We start from the raw sequence: 24,486 nt of genomic DNA on the forward strand, positions 1-24,486 counted from the left end.
TCAGAAACACTGCAACACACTGATGTTCCACGGGTATTCCCAAATCTACAAGTCTCCCATGAATTTTTTCTCTTCCTTACTCTTAGCTCAAAGCACTGTTGGCAGGTGCTACTGCCTGAAAGTCTCAGGATTAACAATGAGGATGGGGGCTGGCATAGGGGCCAGCGTTGTGGTGTAGTGGGCAAAGCCGCCACCTGCAGTGCCAGCATCCCATATGGCCGCCAGTTCATGTCCAGGCTGCTCCACCTCCGATCCAGCTCTCTGCTATTGCCTGGGAAAGCAGTGGAAGATGGCCCAAGTCCTTGGGACCCTGTAACCCACGTGGGCGACCTAGAGGAAGCTCCTGGCTCCTGGCTTCGGGTCAGTGCAGCTGCAGCCGTTGTGGCCATCTGGGGAGTGAACCAGTGGATGGAAGATCTCTCCCTTTCTGCCTTGCCTTCTCTCTGTATAACTCTGACTTTCAAATAAATAAGTAAATCTTAAAAAAAAAACCCACAGAACAATGAGGTAAGCTTTACCACAGATGCAGCCACTCGTGGTGAAAATCACATTTGTACATGGAACACAATTTGCATGCATGCAGATCAGCGTGAAGCTCTGTGCACACAGCTTCATGAAAAGCCATGAGAAGCGAATGTGTTCTGTAACTCAGTACACCTTAACACCTGACTCCTCTTACTTCATCTGTAATGCAGATTCCAGATTGGTAGCCAGTGGGATATCAGACAGGATTGCAAGTCGAATTGACTTTCCAACTAGGGAGATAGAGTTGCATCCCTAGTTTCCTATCTCTTCCGCTTTACAGTGTTTTACCATGAGGCCATGTCTGTATAATACCATGTACCGTGAGCACCCCTCACGTCTGCAAGTCCGAGGGCAGCAGAGGAAGGGTGGTTTAGGAAGAACCGTAGACCGCGGAGGGCCTCGGGTTCCATCAGAGCTGCTGTTTAAAGCTGTGTGTCTTTCTCCACAGCCCACACTCTTTACTCTACCAAGTTAATACCACAACGCCCTGAATAGGCGTCCAAGTAAGGAAGTAACCGACAACCAGATGTACACGGGGCCTTAAAAGCCATATCTGCATAAACCTGAGCCCCAGAAAGTTTCAGTAACTTCCCAGCTACACCCGTTTCATGCCCTGTAGCCAGTGGGTCCATGGCTCCCTGCGCGGCTCCCTGCGCGGCTCCCTCCAGCTGCACCTGCACCACTACTGTCTGTTATCATTCCCTCCAGTCACATCCGCTGCTCTGAAGGTCTATGTCCTGTGTGGTTTATGTTTTCAGCTGTTTCTAGATCACAGATAAATCAACGCAGCAATTCCTCTCCAAAATATCTCACGGTATCTCTTTTAAATAGAAAACTATTTTTCCAACTAAAAATCAAAACGAATTACCAGCTCCTGTTTCATTTTAGAAGTTTTAAATAATACAAGATGGTGGCCTTTTCTGTTTTAGAGCACTTCTTCAAGTGAGTGTACAAAAATGTAGAAATTATTATTAATATTATTATCATCCTGTAGCTTCCTGGGTCTCTCTCAAGAGTGCTTTAGGAAAACGCTCATGATCACATTTTAATTCTCGACACAAAATGGTTAAAATGAAGGTTAAATACAAAGGCTCCAATGATGCATGCCAGGATATTACCTTTTCTGGCTTCTAATAACTTCCCCAATAGTACAGATTCGTGATAAAATAAAAATGCTTACTGGCCTGCGGTGTGTCCATAGCGGCAGACACGTTGCTGCAATATTTTTCTGCCCTAACTACATATTGGATCCTTCACTCCTCCTTAAGCTCTTTCCAGGCCCTTCTGTCCTAACAGCAGCTGAGGTCTCTAATGCTCTAATGAGGTCTCTAAAGTACGAGGCCAAAGTTCTTCTTAGAGTATATGTAATTACACTTTTAAACTGCTGCTATCAGACAGCTACTTGATTTCTAAGATATAGATCTCCTTTATGCTAATGGAATGGACATTATCTCTATTGATTTCTTTGCTTTAAAGAAAAACCTGTGTGTAGTGGTAGAATGTCTTTTCAAGAGAGACAATTTCACTTCGTTTTGAGGTATGGTATCAGATACTCTCTCGAGACTTAAGCAATGCCTTTGTACATCCTACAGAAATGAGATGGTTTCTTTGCAATCCACTGCATAATTGTCTTGAAGCTCCATTTGCATATCTTTTAAGAGAGTACCCCAGGGGTCAGCACTATGGTAGTGGGTTAAGCCACAGCCTGCAGCACTAACATTCCATATATGTGCCGGTTCAAGTCCCGGCTGATGCACTTTTGATCCAGCTCCCTATTAATGCACTTGGGAAAGCGGCAGAGGATGGCCCAAGTCCTTGGACTCCAGCACCCGCGTGAGAGACCTGGAAGAAGCTCCTGGCTACTGGCTTTGGCCTGGCCCAGCCTCGGTTGTTGTGGCCATTTGGGGAGTGAACTAGCGGATAGAAGATCTCTTTCTCTGTGTCTCTCCCTCTCTCTGTAACTCTGCCTTTCAGCCAAATAAATCTTTAAAAAGAGAGAGAGGACTCCAAAAAGTTAAACCTGAACAATATCCTGAATTGTAGCAGCACAATTTAATACAGTACAATGCAATACAATACAAGTACATTTAAAACATTTACATACATAGATGCAAATCTACTTATTTTAAGCATAATTTTATATAAGTTTTGACAGACAAAAATATATGTTTTAGAAGCATTATATCAGTAGCAAACTTACAATAAATTACACACTATACTTCAGTAAATTTTCTCGAAGGCTAAAGGCAAAAAAATAAAAAAGAAAAATCATAACTTAGACCTAAAATATAATACTCATTCATTAGTTTCAAATAAAAGCCAAAAGCCAGTATATTAGGTTTGCTTATTTCAATCTTATACTCATTTGGAAGTCACAAAATTCATTAATTGTAAGTGTAGCAATGGAATTGGATTTTGACTCCAAGTGCTTGAAAGTTTTTTGTTGACAGTCCAGCTCTAAGTGTGATGCTTTGAATTATATGAATGAAAAAAACTAAAGTTACCCCAAAAATGTGTTGCAATCACTGTAGAAATATGAAAATAAAATATTTGTTTTATTCTAATGCTTTATCCACAGGTATTGCCTCTGGAGGTTAATATGGCCAGTGTTGAAAATGTTTTAGTTACTTTAAGGGCGAGTTCTGAAAACTTCAGGTCCATGAGTGAGGCTGGACAAATACAAAGCTGTCTGCCTTATCCATGATGTCAAAACAGCTGGCAATAGGAATGGAACTTCATCTACAGGTAACAGATTTGTGCCTTCCTTACAAATTGGGAGGGGGGAATTCATTTGAGTGTGCACAAATAAATAAATAAATATCTTGTGACTTTCATTCCTTTTGGTCTTTAACTTATATTGTACTTTAAAAACCATCTTGCTAAAATATAGCACATTTATTTTTAGATTAAGTAAGAAGCTAATTTTTTGATGTTTTGTTTGACAGAAGGTGAGAAATAATGGGTTAAATAAACACATAACATTATTTTAATCTTAAATGATTTAAACTCTCTAGTTTTAATATTTTAGAGAAAATTTCTTCCTCGTATCTTCTGATTGTTAAATTAATTTTTATTCATTTTTTATTGTTAATATTTGCTGTTTTTTGTTGGATTTAAATATGGTTGTTTTGACACAATTATTGCTCAAGGAAATTGTAAAATATAACATCTGTGCTTCTGTGTTGAGTACCATTATAGTATGGGGGACGTGTCCATGACATATCTGAAATGTTGAGACCAGAAGTCATGGGTTGGAGAGGACAGAACTCATTACTTGGCTGGTATACTGGAAAGCATGTTGTATCTAAAACGTCTTGTTTGCCAGGAAGTGGAGTCCCTACCAGTTCACTACCTGTCCATAGCACGTGTCTTAATCTCTGTGTGTTTTTTTTTTTTTTTAATATATTTCCTGTTCCTGATTCTTTTGCAGTCTGAGAATCTTGGATTCCCATACTCACTAATTCCAAAAATATCTTTCCAATGACTCTATGGGTACTGAGTAGGTTCTAAGCAAACAAATGAATAAAGGAATTCTCTTCTTTCTGAAGTGTACAGGATCTTCAGTAATCCTTTTAATTGCAATGTCATATTCACTATTAAACTTTGATAAAGCATTGAAAATATGAGACATTACAATGTATAACTTACTGAATTTGATATTTGAAAAATTACTCTGGGGACTTAATTCATAGATTTGATGCTTTGAGACAATTATACTCAAAACATATAAGAAGCACTTTTGGGGTCAAGGACACAATTTTATACTTAATGCTGGACACTGAGTTAATGCAATTTTGTTTGTGCCTCAGAAAAAAGGGAGGAATATTTTTAGAAAACATGTTTTGGTTTCTACAATTCAAATTGGCTTCCTTTATTGGATCAAATTCCCAGATAATTTTTCCACTCATCAGTTCACTCTGTTTTTGTAAACACATCTCCAGATACTTCTATAATGTGTGGCTGGTGGAAAAGCATTTGAAAATTCTATAATGGACACAAACCATTACATATACATATATATATATATTTACATATACATATTTTTTCAAACTCCAGAAAAGGAGCAAAATAATATTTAATGACTGACCTCATGAAAGTTATACAGACATCAAATGTTAAAATTGATGGCTTCTTCCCTTTAGGGACTTACTTTACTTTCTGCTTTCTTCCACATTCTAAAATTCATTCTACAATGTTTGTACACGGTTACTTGTCCCATCCCTGTAAACTAGCTTGTGTGCAAAAGTGGCACAGAATACTCCCTGAACACTAAATCATCCCCATTAATGAATAGCCAAAAATGAGTGAGGTTTGTTTTCTGGTTTTACTGCTCTTGCAAGGTGCTTTGGGAATTGCCAGTAATTCTATGCAAGGAAATACACATTAATTTTTCAGTTTGCCATCAACAACAATGGTGCCATACAGCCATCTCTTCTTACATATAACTCAATTTAATTTTCAATACTTGTTTGGACACAGTAAGCCAAAACATTCCTTCTTTTATCATGGGGAAAAACTTACTTCAGATGAAGATAAAAAGCTTCTGGTCATCCTATCACTTTCTGCTTGATGTGCTTCTTGATAGGTTGCTGCAAGGTTGCCTGATAATCTTCCTAAGCTCAATCCTCTTCTCTACACATATGATAGTTATGGCACGCTCAGAGGAGCCCCGGGCCCCTGCAGAGACAGACCCAGCCTCCTATCAGCTTGCACATGAAGAAGTGCCAGTGCACATGGCATCTGCGTGTCTGCTCCACCTGTGCTCAGAATAAAACACACCATCACTAAAGGAACAACAGCAAATGTCATTGTCCACAGCATGAAACGGGTGGGTAATCACACATCAAGGAAAACAAGCTAGCTGATTCACTGCACCATGTGACTGTGGGACTCTCATCGCCTCAGCGTGGTATTAAACTGCCCTCAGCAACGCATTAGCAAACAAGGTTCGGATCAAGACGATCCAATTTCCTTTTTCGCAGGTTCTTTTATACCTACTTCCCTTTTTCACAATAAAATGAATATTTTGGTTGGCCCTATGATCTTTGAATGGGACTTTATTCATTTTTGTACACCTAACAAAACTACTTAGCATCAACACTAAAACTACTATGAACGAGAAAGAAAGTCGCTGCTCTCACAGGTGCTTCCTTTTAGCTTGGCATGTACTTGTACAAGTGCACTTTATTTTTCTTGAACTCCTCCCTTAGGACTTATTTTTATTTTCTGGAGGAATTTTGTCCTCCTGAATGGGGTTTATATTTTTAATATATTTTTATATGCTGCAAACCCTCCTTCCAGGACTACCCTACCACAGTGCTCTGTTTGAGAAAGCAGTCGTGTATTGAGATTGGGTCATTGCAAATTATCCTCAGTTCCAGACCCTTCTGGACTGGAGTCCACATCAAGCAAGGCCTCTTTATTGGTGAAGGTTGAGCTCAGCGTGAGGCTCTGTCGAGGCTTCACAGGTGCAAGTTCATTTAATTTAATATTTTCATTTTTGACCAGAATTGTCTTATCCATGTTTTCTTCACTGTGCCTGGCAACCACGGCATCAAACAGATCCAACTTTGGTGGCAAGGTTCCACTTTCAAACAGGTATTTGGCTAGATAAGAGATGCCAATGTTGGCCAGGAATGAGGACACCATGGCGAGTGTCTTAAACGGGAACCGCTGATTATAGATGCCATTCTTATCCGCATAGTAGCCAGGGTAGAGGATCAGGGGCTGCAGATACAGGTAGGGCTCCCCTCCAGTTACTCGTAGGAAGAGGCCAGAAACGTAACCTGCCACGGCCCCGTAGGTGTTGGTGCCCTTGATGAACAGCACACAGAGAAGCTGTGGGAAGATGATGATGTAAACCAGGTCGGAGCTGAGGTACCACAGCCCATACACTGTCTTTGTCAGCAAGGCCATGGCTGTTGCAGATGCTCCAAATACAAACACTGTGATGCGCATGACCCAGACGATTTCCTTGTCTGATGCCTGTAAGAAATTGCCCCAGTGTCAGCCTTTCACACGGACCCATTTAGGCAACGAATAAGACACATTTCTAGGTTTTAAAATTTATCTGAGGAACTTCCTTGGTTCAAATGCCTCAATCTATAGGCAAATACCACCCCTACCTATAGCAAATCTCTCCCTAACTTACAGCACCCAAAGCAAGCAATGTGGCCTTCCAGGTTGACATCTGGACGGGGCTCCTGTGCACCATGCACATGAAACAGAACCTGAGTCTGTCCTTGAACACACAGGAAGGAAGGGTTACTGTGGTGTGATCGCAGGATGAGGATGCAAGAGAACATTTTGCTCCTTGTCTGTGGAGGGGTCATCCTTACTTCCTCTCTTCATAGGATGTTACTCTCATTAGGGTTAATCACTTTCTGCCACCCTCAAAAGTGATTTGTTTGAGGAGTTCCCTTAGTAAAAGACCACTGGGATGACTATGTTAACCTAAAGAGCATCCAAGCTTTGGTCAAAGGAGAACAGTTCTTGATAGGAATTCCTGGTCCCTTAGCCATCAACACAACATGCTGTCCTACCACCTCTTGGTTCAATAAGGAGAACCAAATTGAGAGGATATTTTCTAACCCAGTTGACCTTGGGAATTTAAACAAGGAGCACTCCAGATCTTATACATGAGCATGAAGCAACTTAGTCCACATGCCCTGGTTCCACTAAGGCGCTCCAGTTTCCTAGTGCATTTGATTATACCAAAATTTTGCTAAGGGTTGGGCGTTTGGCATAGCAGTTAAGATGCCAGTTTAGGATGCCCATGTAACATGTTGGAGAACCTGGATTCAATTCCTGTTCCTGGTTTCTGATTCCAATTTCCTACTAATTAGAGACCCTGGGAGGCAGTAGATGATGGCTCAAGTGTTTGAGTCCCTGCCACCCCTGCAGGATATCTAGATTGAATTCTCAGTCCCAGTTTTTGGGCTGTTGCATTTAGGGAATGAACCAGTGGACAGGAACAATCTCTCTTCCTATCTGTCCCTCTATGTCTGTCTCTACTTTTATAAAGTAAAAAAAAGATTCTAATAACTTTTACTAAGATATTTTAAACTTCATTATACTTTCTTCAGAAAGATAAGAATTGCAGCGATGTGACTGTGCGACTTGGGAAATAGTGGTACTGATTTTGTTCCCTTCAGTTTCAGAATGTATGATAAGAGGCATTGATTACATCCACTTACAAGGTAAATAAACTTATTTGTTATTTAATCTTGTGTGCTTCATCAAAACATGGTCAGAATTTAAATACACAATAAATATAATGACAGCAGCAATAATAATAGCAATAATTATTATAAGTTTAAAAGAAAGGCTGTTCTTACATTTTGTCTGAAGGAAAGCTGGTAGATGTTCCGAGCAAACATTGAACTTGCTGACAAGATGGAAGAATCTGCTGAGGACATAACAGCCGCAGAAACTGCCCCAAGACCAAAGAAAGAAATGTACACAGGGCAGAGGTACTGCAGAACGATGGGTAAAATCATGTCAGCTTCATTTTTACTTTGGGGATCTGGAAACCCATATGCAGTCTGGTTCCAGTCTGTTGAAGAGAAGCAACCATCGAAATCACTGAAGAGCCATATATTCCATATCTACCTGGGAGTTACACTACTTATAGGTGGTTTTGAAATAAACCAAGAGCATGGTGTTTTAGTCTACATACCGGTCAAGTGGAAAAGTCTTGCATGTCCTGATTTTTTTTTTTTAAGATCTATTTTATTTATTTGGAAGGCAGGTGAGGTGAGTGGGGAGAGAGAAAGATTTTACATCTGCTGGTTCATTCTCCAAATGGCCACAAACCAGGAGCCTGGAGGTCCATCTGGATTTCCCACATAGGTTGCAGGGACCAAAGCACTTGGGCCATCCTCTGCTGTCCTCCAAGGTGTTGGCGGGGAACTGTATAGGAAGTGCATCAACTAGGACTCCAACTGCCACTTCGGTATGGGATCCTGACATTGTAAGCATCAGCTCAGCTCACTGCACCAGACCACTGGCCCCATCTGTCCTGATTCTAATGGATATTGATTTCAGTTGGTCTCATTTGCAAACTTAGTGAGGTATGTATGCCTTTTCTGCAATGATTGTGTTTCCTGATGAGAATCTTACCCAACAAATGCTTTTAAAATGAGTTACAGAGTTTTCCTTCTACACTTGGAGATGTAAGAGGACACAGCTTTCTCTGCCTTAGGGTTCCAAGATCCCTATGCAAGCGGATAAGGACAGCAGTGGGGTTATCCCTATCCATGCTTGTCCTGTGTATAAACTTGATTTTGGAGCTGCTTCAGGATCATTTTCCTCTCAACTCAATTCCATTGTGTGTGTAGAATTTGGCTTACTAGAAATAGGAGGCATTCTAGATTAAGGACAGCCCCTTTTCATTGAATAAAGAATGCAGTCATGAGGCTAAAATTTTCCTTAGGTTTTTGGACTTAGTATGGTGAGAGTACTTAGAACATAGGTTTGTATTTTAGTATACAGAAACTTACTATTTTGTTATGGCATTCCTTGAAGAGTACAATGGACCCTTTGTGTGTACATTAGCACAGTTCCTTTTGTAAAATCTCTGAACACCTTTAATATGAAGACAAGGGCAAACAGTAGTTTCCTTTGTATCTCAGCATTTTTCTTCTCCTATTTTTCATTACAATTGGCATCAAAACCATGCTTAGCTGAAGCCAAATTTATTGCCTTAACTGAGATGTCATGATATCACAAATAACATCCTGGAATGTATACCTAACTCAACAAAACATTGGCTTTATGCTTCTTTGTTTGATGCACCCACATCAAGATCTGTCTTCTGCTTATGAGATAAATGCTGTCTTTTTTCCCCCAAAGATGAACATGGCATACTAACTTTGGCATCTTTTAATCTTTGTGCTTATTTATATCATGGATGAACAACTGGAGTGAAGGGTGCAAACTCTGCATATTATTGCTCTTTTAAAACTTAAATGATCCAATAATTAGTTCTATTAATTGGAAGTCAACATTGCCCTGTGAATATTACCCTGGATCATATTTATAAAACCCAATGGGGTAAAGGTGAACATACATTCACCTGTTTTAATTACCTCTACCTAGAGGATTCCTTTGAATTTGGGTTAATGGGATTCATTTTCATCAAATGGTATTACACGTTGTATAGCATGGGGTTATAAGTGGTCAGGAGTGATTTGCAAGTTCAAACAAATTAAAGGTAAGATATTAAAAATGTTCCATATGGAGGCAAACAGTGAGATCCATATTTCATAATGTTCTCTTGGCTGCTAGTTTCTTAGCTTTTCCTAACTTACATATTTATGGATCGATTTATCCAAGAAAAATCACTTATTTGACAGGCCATTGTTAACTACTGTCTGTTAATGTAAAGCAGGGATCTCAAGTTTCAAGTGGTCCCCAGGTGGTCCTGATGGTCACAGGCAAACTTCTTCTAGGCCAGTGGCTCTCAATGTGGGTGTACTTGGATTCACAGGGGAGCCTACAAAACAAAGGTGTCTAACTCTGGCTTAGGTTATAAAGACAAGGTCCTGGGGCAGGCATTTGGTCCAGCAGTTAAGGTACCAGTTAAGATGTCTACATCCTGTATCAGAGTGCCTGAATCTGAGATGTGGCTCCACTCCTAGCTCTGTTTTCTTGCCAATGCATTGGAGGTGGCAGTGAGGATTAAGTAGCTGGGTTCCTGCCACCCATGTGGGAGACTTGGATTGAGTTCCTTATGCCTGGTCTCAGCCTGGCCTAGCCATGGATATTATGGTCAATTACAGAATGAACCAGCAGATAGGAGATCCCTGTCTATGTTTTTCTCTTTTTCTTCAGCCTCTCACATAAACATAAAACAAAGTCCTGTGGAGTAGCTCAGAAATTGATGTTTTTGAGTCTTCCCCACATTCTGGGGGATGTCCATGTGTAACCTCACTGAGAACCACTGCAGAGAGGAATACATCCAGGCAACTGATAAATATTCCAAACTGAGAAAGCAGGTGTGCTCACAGATATTTCAGCAGTGGACTTTGAGCAATCAAAAAAAAATTCTGCAGACCACTGAAACACAATACAATTTACTAAGCTCTGCAACAGTGGTCCACATGAGGGGGAGAGTGAGGAACAACAGTCTGGGGTGAGAGGGAAGTGGGAAAGCATCCAGCAGGGGCAGGAGGGGGAGGCGGGTAGTGAACTAGCAGGCACCCGTAGTAATGGTGCAGGAGATTTACCTGTGGATGCTCCAATGGCTCCAATGAGCACAGCTGGAAGAGCCATCACCAGACACCCGAAGGCTGCCAGGAAGGACAGCACTTGGGCATAAGTGGCTGAGGAGGACGAGAGGACCCTCTGGAAGTAGGCCTGCCAGGGGATACCGCCTAGCATCTGCACAAGGACCAAAGGGACCCAGAGTGAACAGAAGACACATGGCATCTACTACCTTTCTTTCTTAAACAGAAACAGAAGTTTATCACAATCACACTAGAATAGTCATAAATATGACTCTGAAGTGCAGAAAGTACATACACGTCTCAAAACTCAATTGTTAGCATTGTATTTATTATGGTCTAAAGCTATGTCCTTGCCCAAATTTGTGCACTGAAATCTCCTAACTCCCGGGAGATGCTATTAGGCGGAGCCTCTAGGAGATGGTTAGGTCATGAGGATGAAGTCCTCTTGAGCACAATGAACATCCTCATAGAAGAGGCCCAGGGAGCCTGTTTGTTGCTTCCACTATGGGAAACCACAGGGAGAAGGTGCCTTCTATGAGGAATGGCCTTTTCCAGACACCAAATCTTCCAGCACCTTGCTCTTGGACTTTCCTATCTCCAGAACTGTGGCAAATAAGTTTCTATTGTTCATAAGCCATCTAGCATATGGGACTTTGTTATAGCATCCCAAAATGATGAAGATAATCTCATTGTGTACTTTGACTTCACAGAATTCCCACCAGGGCTCTCCCTTGGTCATTACCTAGGACATGTTTTCTTCTTCTTCTTCTTCTTCTTCTTCTTTTTTTTTTTTTTTTTTTTTTTTTTTTTTTTTGCCTAGTTTAAACCCCCTTAAAGCTACCCAGACATTTTCAATTTATCCTCACTTTGGAGAATCATTTAAAATATTCTGAAAGTATGAAGTTGAACGTGAACTAGTACAACCTAATACATAATTACAGACTTGCATCATGTGCTAAGCAATGAATGGTCACAGGAGTACCAGCATGAAGATGGTGTGGTTCCTGCCCAGGAACTTGGACCCCGCCACTGACTGGGAGAGTCAATGTGTTATGGTGTTTCCCAAAGCAGGGTGTGCATAGTGACAAAACAATATGTAAGTGTGTGTAAATATGGAATAAAAAATTAGAAACACACTTGTGCTCATTTTTACCTTATGCCTAAGTGTTACACTTTTTAGTTAAGTGGTTTACATCACTGGTTAGTATATCACATATAAACCATACACATACCTACATTGGGGATAAAGTTCTTACTGAGAATATACAGCCAAAAAGTTTGGGGACATTGAACTATAAAGCAATTTATTACATGCTGTAAAGTGGTCTATATGGGAAAAATGAGAAATAATTTATTATTTGGGGATAAGGCAGGAAGATGAGCAGCTGCAAGGTGATCAGGAAAACCTACAAAAATGACCACTGAGTCAGTCTTTAAGCTTTGAGTGGACATCCTCACGTGAAAAGGCAACAGAAATGGACCTGGATAAGAAACCAATATCAAAAACGGGAGGCAAGTTGGAGGGAAACAATAGCAGCTGTGAGACCCCTGCATGTTTGGAACGAGCAGAGGTCAAGTTTTGTAGGTATGGTTGGAGATGAAGGGGAAAAGCACTTCTACTTGCATCATTGCCAGCCCTCTGACAACACAGAGTCCATATTCAATGCATATTGATTATAAGAATGGAGGAATTGCTGAATGAGTTTGTTGTGAGTTTCCTGAGGCATCTTTAATCACCTGTGTTCCAGGATGTCTGTCTAATTTATAATTGCCTCATGTGTGCTGTCTGTCACATTAAAAAAAGTGTCTGTCACATAACAATTCCAGAATAATTTCCTTTTCATAAAAGCTATACATGGTCAAAAGTTGAAATACGTTGAAAGAAGAAATTCTAAAATTTATAAGACCGTTCCTCAAGACCATTTTTCCAAAAACTTTTCATTTTGCAGCCTGTCAATTAATGTATCAACATCTTTCATGCCAATGAATTAAATGAAACAATGCATCACAATTTATATTCCAATCAAGTCAGGCGTTTTGCTCATCAGAGGCTTAAGGAAAGTAAAATCTGACTTCTACTTACAGATTCAACGTCTGTGTCCCCACAGAATTGAAACCCTGTCCCACTGTGATGGTATTCGGTGAAGGTAGAGCCATGATGAATGGGATTAATGCTCTTTTAAGACAGGACCAGCATGCTCTCAGTCTCTATCCACCACATGAGGATATAGTGAGAAGTCACCACTCTGTAACTGGAATGGGACCCCCTCCACCACCATGAACCTGACTAAGCTGGCACCCTGCTCTAATGCTTCCAGGCTCTAGAATTCTGATAAAAAAAAAAAACTACAGTGTTTATACATCTACCAGCCTATAGCACTTTGTTGGACTAGCCCAAACTGACTAAGAGGGACGGTCATTTGGAATACGGGCCTGAGGGAGTGAGATTTAATCTCTTAGTCCTTTCACTCATAATTATAAGCCATCACAGGAAAATGAGAGCCAAGGGACTTCTCAACAATCCTTGTGGACAGAAACCCTCCACACACACTAGTTTTCTTTGTATTTCCCTTTCTCTTTGTTAGGATACTCTGTACTGGATAGGACACACCCACTCTGCATGTTGAGATGATGCTAAAATTCAGCAAAGTGTCATAAACCCAAAGTCATAAGAGGCTGACAGTCCTCTAAAGAAGACACAGAAAGTGCCAATTTTGATCCAATGTCACCTCTTCTTCATGCTGGAATCAAACACAACATGATGTTTTCATACATACACACTCTAAGTAGCAGAACCCTAACATCTGGTTTTATTTCATTTTTCCCCTCTCTCCTCATTCTGTGATCTGCCCTGCTTCCTTCCATGTCCTGAGTGCCACCAATTCCATTACTTCATGGTGCTGTGCATTTTCAAGCTGTCCCAGGCTCCTGGCACCCCTCGGCATTTTTCTTGGTGACACCCTCCTTTCCCATCTTATCTCATCACCTAGGACCTTTGGTCCACTGACTCACTTAGCTTGTAATTTGAGACTGAATGAACTACTTATTTGAGAATAAATTGGCTTTTAATGCTTTATTCCAGAGCACACATTAGAAGTTCAGCTGGCTTGCTCTTAGACTGGGGGAGGTTCCTGGGGGAAGGAAGGGGACTCCTTGACGTACATCACAGCAGAAATGTGGACACACATGTAACACTGCAGATGCTTTTCTTACTGCCTCTTTTGCACTATCAGCCACCACTCAAGACAGCCCCAGCCTTCAGAAATCGCCAGAAGCCAGTAGGCATATGTTTAGTGTAAATATGAAAATCATGAAAACACATTGGTTTGGGGCAGTAATTCAGTCACATTCCTTAGGTAAAAGCATCACTTACCAACAACAGAAAACTATCGAGCCAACTGTAGACTTCGAATGGTTCAATGGTTCCCAGCCAAGGTGCCTGGTATTTGGTATGCACAGCTGTAAACCCGATGTCAGAGACTGCAGGATGTGACAGTGCAAAGGGGACACTGATCCACTGGAAGAAAGAGTGACAACACACCTTAGGCTATGACTTTTAACCCTCCAGGACATGCAACATTTATACTCCTTTTTTATTTCCTCACAGAAGGCACAGTTCAGTAGTTCAATTTATTCATACAGAGAAAGACCTGAAATTGTGTTCTCTGCATCATACAATCTATTACTGATTTAGAAAAAGTAAAATAGCACACTCTCCACCTCTGCCTTTGATATTACCATGTCATGTAAACTACAGGATCAGTCATCAGAAAATGTTAAGAACAAAACATTGCATTTGAGACACACACATACACACACACATGCACATATAGTTACATTTTCTGTGAATTATGGAAAGGTATTTATTCATTAAAGTAACAAAGGAAGATTTGATTGAGAAACTTGTGTGAAACCAGCCTCCAACGTTGGCTTAGTACTAATAAACAGAAGAAAGAATTGAAGGCACAGATGTTTTAGATGGAGCAAAGCAAAGAGAAGAATATTTGTGTGGGGTGATGGTGATGGTGGTGATCATAGTGGTGTATGTGCATATGCATGCCCACATCTGTTGTCTAACATGGTTTACTGGTAAGGAAAAAGACAAACATGTGAAGGGAACTTTGAATAGCAAGAGAAAAGATTTGTATTTCTTTTTTATAGACAACTGAAAACTAGAGAAATTTCTTCCTAGCTTTTTTACAATTTAAAATAAATTTTATGAATACAGAGAGAATACATTTCATGTATTTCATATAACAATTCTAAGAAGATACCCATCCATCCTCCCTCCCACCATAGAGAAGCTCTCATTTATAAATGAAGGTGAAACAAAGACCTTCCAAAACAAACAGAAATTGAAAGAATGTGTCATCACTCATCCAGTTTTACAAATGATACTTAAGGACGTGCTACACATAGAAATACAGAAAGGTAATCATCATCATGGAAGAATGTCAAGGCAGAAAATCTTCTAGTAAAAGTACATAGGAAATACAAAACAAACAATAGGAATATTTATGGAAAATGGCAGGATCAAGTCATTACTTATCAATTATAACTCTGAATGTAAATGGCCTAAATGTTCCAATTAAAAGATACAGACTGGCTTAATGGATTAAAAAAAGACACATGTATTTGCTGCCTATAAGAAACACACCTCACCAACAAAGATACACATAGACTGAAAATGAAAGGATGGAAAAAGATATTCCACATTAATGGAAATCAAAAATGAGCAGGATTAGCCCTCTTAATATCTTCCAAGTTTTGAAAAGATTTCAGTAAAACTGCTTCAGGATTCTGCTATTAGATGTGAACAGTGGCTTAATCACAAGGCAGGAGTCAGGGACAGCAACAAAAGCCTCACGTCCAGCAGTGCTCTGGGAATGGCAGGCCCTGGTCCAGAGGGATGATGAATAAAGGGTCAGTAGCCCTGGAGCACAGGAGGGACAGGGAAGTCAGAGAGGCAGAAACCAGCAAAAGAACCCCAGCTTTAGTGTTCAGTGCTCCAAGGATGATAACTGAAAATCAACAGAATTAGAGAATTCAAGAAGGGATGGTTTAAGATGTAGATAATAATTATGCATGCATGTGTAGCAATGAAAGCTTGGAAAACAAGCCATGTTGAGTATTGTATTCAGCCTACTCAGTAGGGCCTTAACTAATAATACAGCACTTCATTCCTCATTAAAATTCAGTTACATTTTGTGTCAGAAAAACACGCACACTTATGCATATTATTTTTGCTAACATTTTTACATGCATACTCTTGATTTATGCACCTGTGTCTTTTAAGTTCTGATCTCATCCAAAGTAAGGAGAAATCACATATAACATCAGCAGATAAATTAATCCCCTGGAAGACTAAGTGCATTAGTCATGAGAGCTGTCACTGCAAAACTAACCTTGCCTTTGACACTCTGTAGAGAGATTTATTTCCATGTTCTTGGCTTTATTTCTGGAAGCTAGCAATGATGCTAAGGAAAAATAAGGATTTCAACACTGTCCACTTGATTATAGCAATTCAAATATAAAGAAAGATGGGCATCCTCGAGCAAATCAAATATTCTCAACTTTGTTTAAATTAAATTGAAATGCAAACAAATGGGAGAAAAGAAGAAATACTATAATCTTTGCTGGTATATGTGAATTTATAGTTAAATTGTATAGTTAAATGGTAAAGTTAAACTGACTATTCTTTTAAACTTTCCTCCAGGATATTATTTGAGATGCTAAAAAGTTAAATAGAGGGTATGAGATTCGTGCTTTATGTTTCATTTACAAGTGTGTAGTATTAAAAACTAAAATAGAGTAAAAAGAATTTCATTATAAGACAAAGGAGGAAGATCAGAAGTACTTCTACCATTGTTGGAGATGAGTTTCACCTACAGTGTTGACAGCCTTCTGTGTGGCCGTTGCTCCCATGGGGTCTAGGACAGAGGTAGTGCAGGTGAACCCAGAATGCCCTGGCACAGACTGAACACAACATCTCCTTCCTACTTCTTTGGCTATGTCTTAGGTATCTGGTATTATATGCACCCTTATAATCTTCACATTCTAAGATGTGAGTTTGCAAAGAAACAACATTGACTAGGATGCATTCAAGACACACAAAGATGCTTCTAAAGTAATCAAATAACACTCATGTCTCATAATCATATGGAATTCTTTAATTCATAAAACACATAAATCATCTAATTTAACCTGGAACTTAGGGCAACAGAGAATAAATCTATCTAGTTTTTAAATATACAATTAAGTCCTTTCTTTGTTTTTATACCTCAAGTAGTGATGGCTCATATTTGAAACCCTCGGTTCTTTCAATGGAGTGACTTCTATACCCCTGAGCATTCTCATGGTTAATGAAACTAATAGAGAAGAAGCTTGAGAAACTCTATGTGTTGCAACCTTTTAAGGTGAAATGACTTGGGCACAACATTTCCATTCATAAAACTCACTGATTTAGTTTTGGAACAGTTTGCAATACACCTACTCAGGTTTATAATTTTGTTTCCTTAAACAATACTTTTCTTTTGAAAACAAGCCTCAGGAGGAGTTACTCTCATCACGTTGTTTCAGTTTAACATATTTCTAGGGGATGAGCATATCCTTCAGTGGTAAGTTTATAAAGTAACTTTGTTTATAAAGTAGGTCCTATGACATAAACAAACAAATAAATACTCTTTCTTTTAAACACGAAGCTGTATTTCAGAACACTTCTGTGACATAAGATCTGGTATAGTAAAAAATCCGGCTAAACACTTTCAACCACAAAGTTAACAATACATGCATTTTACAACAAACATTCTTTGATCTGTTAAAATAAGCCAAGCTGACAAGAAATATGTTGCCAGCTCTGCTTCTGCCTATAGTTCACATATATGTTCATTACTATTATTTTATTGGTTAATGTTTTTTATTAATATGTAATTTTATGGGGCACAGTGTGATATTTCAGCATATCTAGCCATCATAAATTAATCAAAGCAGACAAATAGCCTTTCATTTTCTCATCCTCTCCTTGTGTTTGGAGTCTACCAGCTCCTCTCCCCCAGTTCTTGGTACAGGTTATAAAACACTATTGTGAACTATGATTGGCAGCCACTGTGCTGTGGAATACTGGAACTTGTTACTTTCAATCTGTTGTTTTGTAAACTTTTTTTTAACTCTTGAGGGAAGTGTGTTGCTTCAACTCTCAAAAGACCCATCATTTTCCATCAGTCAGGACATGAAAAATAGGAAGATCTTGAGATCTTGACCTTCCTAAGAGTTAGATCTAGGGCACATTTTCCGTAAAAATCTAACAAAAGGAACAGAGTTTTTCATGTAATTATTCCAAGGAGGGCTTTTGTTTATAGTGGTATATGACTTAGTACCTGTTGTGATGAAAAACTACTTTCCTACAAATTTTTGCTGAGTTAGTACAAAATACAACGTTATCTTTAATTTAAGAAAGAAAGAAGGAAGGAAAGAAAATCTGTGGGTGACCCCACTTACCAGTCCAACAAAAATGCAGAAGAGTTGGACGACATCTGTGTAGGCTACAGAATACAGGCCGCCCACCAGGGTGTAGAGGGTGGCGATGAGCGCCGAGACGATGACAGACGCGTGCACGTCCACGTCAATGATCACGCTGATGGTGGCTCCTGAAAGGGAACAGACAGCTCTGGGTGCTCGATGGACCCACTCCCCGTGCAAGGATGCTTGCAGCTCAGTGACAGCCACGGTTCCTCCCGTGTCACATACAATGTATTGGATGCATGCTGAAGTCTTCATATGTTAGTAAATTGAAGGCATACATGAGTGTGTGTGTGTGTGTGTGTGTGTGTAGTCTTGCTTTCTGAAATCAGTGCTTTGCTGACTTATTTATGTAGATGACACCTAAATTCCTGATATGGGTACACATACATAAACACATAAACTGAAATACACATGAACCTAATTGCATTATAAGAACTTAGAATCATTTCACCAACTATCTGAAGCCCTGACTTAAGTATCTGCAGTGTGCTTACTCACATCCATAGTAAAAACAAGGTTTTCTGAGAAGCATGTTATTCATTTCCACATTTTACAACTAATACTCATTTGCTGTATTGCATTACTCTGCCCCTGCTAGGTTACATCATTGACAAATGGTAGAAGATATCAAAGGATTGAGACAAGTTTGTAGGGAAAAAATAAAGTCATAAAATTGTTAAATTGAATTACCAGATTTTTCTCCCTCAAGTTCATGAAAAATCTCTTTTATTTTGTCGGTGGAACATGCTCTCTGGCTCCTAGGATACCAATATACTGCAGAACCCTTGACTGGAGTATCATATTTTGGAGTAATTTTCATCATCAAAATTCTAAGCCTGCCTTAGAAGTCTAATTTACGTTCCTGCCAGCTCCTCCTCCATTTCCCTGTATGGTATATACTACGCTATTGTGAACTACAGGGCTGTGTCTGTTGATGGTCCCATGAGACTACTGCAGTGTGGGGTGTCTGCAGCACTGTGGTTCTTGGACTGACACTTCATAAGTCACTTGTCTACAAGCTCTTTCTTCATTGTTCTCAAAACCCTGTAGTTTATAGTTCATATTAAGTACAGCAGTGACAGGTATGGCAGCACACTGGTGACAGATATGTGAACTGGGCCTTCCATTGCTCCTGGCTCTCTCCCATTCAACCCTCCTCCTCAGCTGATAGACTAAGAGCACTCACAACCCCCGGGGCTGAAAGCCATTACCTCAAAGAACAATATAAGCTATTTTGATCTAAGATAGGAACATAAAATATTTCTCAAGAAACATTATTTCAGTGTTGTTGCAACAGTAATAACATTATTTTCTTGAATAAAAAAACCTAGTGAGGGGTATAAGGAGGAAGACAAAGGAAAGAGGTCAGTACTTTATAATCTACTCTGAATAACTGGCTGAGTTATGGTTGCCAGTTACTGTTGTGGAAGTCTTTTCTTTCATGCTGCAACTGTTTGCCTGTTCTTTTCACATTTGTCTCCACTCAAATACCATCTCCAGATTGCATTCCATGACATGGAAGAAGCTCAATCCCAGAAGAGATCACTGGGCTCAGGCCTTGATGCCATCATTTGGATGTAACTCAGCTGTTTACAGAAGTCACCCACCTCCCCTCTACTATTAAGATTGAAATGAATTTTTCCTCAAATCTTCCCTGCATGATTAAATCAGTTGTAGGGAGTAAAACAAAGCTATGCTTCCAGATCTGCTATGAAATATTGGTCTACTTGTACAGGCATAAAAATACATTCACTGCTAATAAAATCATGAAACACTGAATTTGAGCTGTTGAAAGTATAAATATGAGGGCACATCACAAAGTGTCTGTGAAATTGGTTTAAAAAAGTCTTGCACCAAAATAAATTATTTTTACTTTCACTTTGTTACTAGCTTTTTAAAGCACCCTCATACACTTTTTTTTAAAAAGATTTATTTATTTATTTGAGAGGCAGATTTGTAGACAGAGAAAGGGAGAGACAGAGAGAGAGGTCTTCCATCCACTGGTTCATTCCCCAAATGGCCACAATGGCTGGAGCTGAGCTGATCCAAAGCCAGGAGCCAGGAGCTTCTTCCAGGACTCCCACGTGGGTCCAGGGGCCCAAGCACTTGGGCAGTCTTTTACTTCTTTTCCAGGCCATTAGCAGAGAGCTGGTTTGGAAGAGGAGCAGCCAGGATATGAACCGGCACCCACATGGGATGCTGGTGCTGCAGGTGGAGAATTAGCCTACAACACTGGCCCTATATTCTTTTTTTTTTTTTTTACAAAGTTGCAAGACATAATCCGTTTATACTCCTATTTCTAAGGTGAACTATGCACATTCACAGAGTGGTGCCAGTAGACCTCATATTTGTCAATTCTTATGTATCACAACCTATTTCTTATATATGATAACTTTGATTTATGTCCAACTATGATTTTTGAAGGAAATATAGATTTTTAAAAAATTCACAACACTCCACCAGAGCATAGACTCTAAGATAAAAGTAAATGTTTTGGTATATATTTTCTGATGTGTGTGTGTGTGTGTGTGTGTGTAGAAAGAGCAATAGAGAGCAATGTTAACATGTTATATATAGATAAATATGTATTATATATAAATAAGTATATATATATATATATATATATATATATATATATACACACACACACCTAGACACAGAAAAACATAACTTGTGGGGCTGGCATTGTGTAGTGGGTAAAACCGCCACCTGTGATGAGATCTCAGTTTGTGTCCTGGCTGTTCCACTTCCAATCTAGCTCCCTGATAATGGCCTGGTAAAAGCAGCCAAAGATGGTCCAAGTGGTTGACCCCTCCCACCCATGTGGGAGAACTGAATGAAACTCCTGGCTCCTGGCTTCAGAGGTTGTGGCCATCTGGGGAGTGAACCAGCAGACCGCATATCTCTCTCACTTTTTCTCTGTGTCTCTTCCTCTCTCTATAACTCTGGTTTTCAAATACAGAAGTAAATATTTAAAAAAAGCCACTCATACCAAAGCTCAGGGGTTAGCTATTCAATTTCATACTTCTAAAATACTTTAGAAGCATTAGCTCATTAATTTTATTCTCCTTGCATGGCTCTGTTACAGAAATTGATTTTTATTCACTGAGAGTGAACATTTTGCATTCTGTTAGATATTTAGCCCACTCGTTTTTTGATACCTCAGCAGGTAGCTTGCTATTAAAATCAAAAATTTCTAGTGCTGCCACCAATGGCAAATCAACTCCCATTGCTTCTGAGCTAATGAGAATTACATATAATCCCATTAAGATACAAGTGCAGCTATCTTGCACCAGAGAAGTGCAACATTTTCCACTAAATTACTGCTGTATTTATAACAAAGTCTCTGTGTCTCCACATCAAGCGACTCCTTGGTTTATAGTCAGGGATCAAGGAAACAACACAAGCTAATCTGGGACTTTGGGAGAGAAACGTAGTATAAACTACCATCCAATATTGCAAGGGCTACATATGATGATGATGGTGAAAGCGTAAGATAAGCTTTTAGCCTGAGATATATAACATAAGGTGCAATTCACCTTATCTTACTTTCATTCTGATCACCTAAAGTTTGACAGTAGGCTTCAGTCATATACTTCTTTTTGTAAGGAGAGGTGACAGATACTGTCTACATGAATGCCCAGACACCAAACACTAACACAACTCATTGAGGAAAGCCATGCTGCCTCTTATCTCCTGACCTTTAAGAAAGAACCCACGCAACGCTCAGTGGCATAGTGTGAGTCTGCTCTTGATCCAAAGTAAGGTATTGAGCCTGAGGATCTTTGATGATCCCACTTAAATCTCTTGCTTTCCAAGTCTTACAAGTAGAGCTAAAATGCAAGAGCCAAAGCTCTTGGTTTTGAGACCCTGAGAGTCTCAGTCCAGCTTGTAGATCCCCAAAGGTGTCTACAAGCTAATAGTTCATGACCTAATTGGATTACATTAGGGAGGACAAAAAGCAATACTCCTTTTTTCTTTTCTTTTTGGAGTACGTATAGCTAGAAATGTTTTACCCATTGATTTGGGATAGGATAGCTATTGACAACACACAAAGCCCTGCTTTCAAGAAATGTATAATCCCTTTGCACAGTGGAGAATTGGGCATGAGACAAATAAGTGGGCAAAGGATCATACAAAGTAATATAACTTTCATGAAAACAACATTCCCAGTGCCTCATGAAGCCCATGGGAGAGGTGCCTGGCACATCCAGGGGCACCGTGCCAGGACATGACTTCTATGAGATGATCTGTAGGATGCTTAGTGATGATATGGGTGGATGATAAGATAGGGAAGAGGGGAGATGGGAGCTAAGCACGGGTACCTGGACTGGCAAAATGTCAGAAGTGAGAGAGTAGGACCGTGGTTCTGGAAGAAGGAAAGGGCCTATGGGGTAGAAGGCATAATGAGAGGAGAGAATTAAGACTCAAGTCATACTACAGGATGGTTTGGTTTTAATCAGGAGAGACATATGATGAGATCTGAACTTAGAAGGATGTGTCTGAGATGACAGGGAAGGCAGAACCACAAGCAGGAAGACGTTTGAATTTACTGAGGCAGGAAAGGCTTTGGCAGGGCACAGGAAGAGATGGACAAGAAGGAAGGGAGAGGTTTGGGGAGGAAGTAGATAGGAACACAAGCTTAAGGATGGATCCCAAAGCTGAGCTGGATAACTTGAAGGATGGAGGTGCACATGTGGCAGGTGCACACCCTCTCCCTGGGGGCTCTATATCATCCAGCTGGCTTCAATAGTCTCAGTCTGCTCAGAGGCTCTCACATGGCTGCAGGCGTTGCATCTCTATCCTGGGTCTCTATGATTGCGTTGGAGATAAGGAGAAGCTCAAAGATCCAGGAAACTTCTTATGTGAATTAGTAAGAGCACATGCAACCTGGACAGAAGTCCTTGCTACATCCAACCACACTTAACTTTTCTGCTATTAAACCATAACCCTATGCTTTTACCAAAGTCAATTAATTGAAATGTTTCAAGTTTGGTGGTTTTGCTGGTAGTTTACATTATTTGCCTGTTCTGTTTGCAGAGGGCTAGCGATAGCTCATTTCTTGAATAATGCTATTTACTGATGGAACTGGCACCTCGTCTTATATTTGTTTTTCTAAAAATGCATACATACATATTTATCTGAGGCACACACAGAGAGAAACACACACACACAGAGAGAGAGAGAGAGAGAGAGAGAATCTTTCTTCTGCTGGTTAACTCCCCAAATGTTCAGAGCAGCTGGGGCTGGGCCAGGCCAAAGTCAAGAATGGGGAACTCAAAGCACACTTCCACATGGGCGGCAGGGAGCTGGTATTTGAGCCATCAGCTGCACTTCCAGGGGTGCTCAATAGCAGGGTGCTGGTTCAGTAGTAGACCAAGGACTCCCACCGAGGCACTCTGATACGGGATGCAAGTGTCCCAAGTGGAGTTGTAACTGCTACACAAATGCTTCCCTGACACTGGCTTTTAAAATAAAATATGTCTATTTAAAAATTTGGCTAGCGGTTAAGCTGACACTAGGAGTTCAAGTGACATGCAAGTCCCAGGTCTACTCTCCATTCCAGTTTCCTGCTAATGCAGACTCTGGGAGGCAGCAGGGGATGGCCCTAAGTAGTCCCTGCCACCCGCTGGGAGACATGGATTTTATTCCTGGCTTCTGGATTGGCCTGATCCAGCCCTAGCTATTGTGAGCATTTAAAAAGTGAACCAGATGATAGGAAATCTCTGTCTCTCTGTGTCTCTCTGCTTCTCAAATAAATCAATAAAATTTTTAGATGCTTAAAAGGACAGCAAAATGACTTTTTAAAAAGCCAACATCTCTAGAAATATTAATGCTTTTTGCAACTCATGCAATTTTGTTATTTGAGAAGTTTGGATAGTTTTGAATGTAGCAATTAAGATACTTATTAGAGGGAAAACCAGTTGAAGGTAAAAAGTTTTTTGTTTATAGAAAAGAGAAAATAAGAAGAAATTAAAGTATAAACCATTGGTTTAAATTTACTTAACACTCAAAATGTATACCAGTATCCTCTTTAAACCCTGGCTTATGGATCATTGTCTTAAAAGTATATTTTAAATAAATAAATTTAAATAAATTTGTTCACTGTAAGATAACTCATGGCCATCACTCTAATGATGCCATTCAAGTAAAAAACAAATACAGTTGAGATTTTATTTAACCTTTGTTGCTGAATTGCAGGTAAATGCAG

At 39.8% G+C, this 24,486-nt stretch overlaps 1 protein-coding gene across 1 annotated transcript in view; it reads right to left on the reverse strand.

The window, feature by feature from the left end:
- Positions 1-2,553: 2,553 nt before the first annotated feature.
- SLC5A7 (solute carrier family 5 member 7) overlaps positions 2,554-24,486 on the reverse strand; it is a 28,983-nt gene continuing 7,050 nt past the window's right edge. The window contains exons 5-9 of the mRNA XM_017339271.4: positions 18,252-18,400; positions 14,128-14,271; positions 10,755-10,908; positions 7,863-8,080; positions 2,554-6,510 (exon numbers count right to left, since the gene is read on the reverse strand). Of these exons, the coding sequence (XP_017194760.1) occupies positions 5,881-6,510; positions 7,863-8,080; positions 10,755-10,908; positions 14,128-14,271; positions 18,252-18,400 (1,295 nt within the window). The 3' untranslated portion in view covers positions 2,554-5,880. The remainder of the gene's footprint in view (positions 6,511-7,862; positions 8,081-10,754; positions 10,909-14,127; positions 14,272-18,251; positions 18,401-24,486) is intronic.

Source organism: Oryctolagus cuniculus, chromosome 2 (genome assembly GCF_051225735.1).
Source record: "Oryctolagus cuniculus isolate XC-2025 breed Fujian yellow rabbit chromosome 2, ASM5122573v1, whole genome shotgun sequence".
NCBI lineage: Eukaryota > Metazoa > Chordata > Mammalia > Lagomorpha > Leporidae > Oryctolagus > Oryctolagus cuniculus.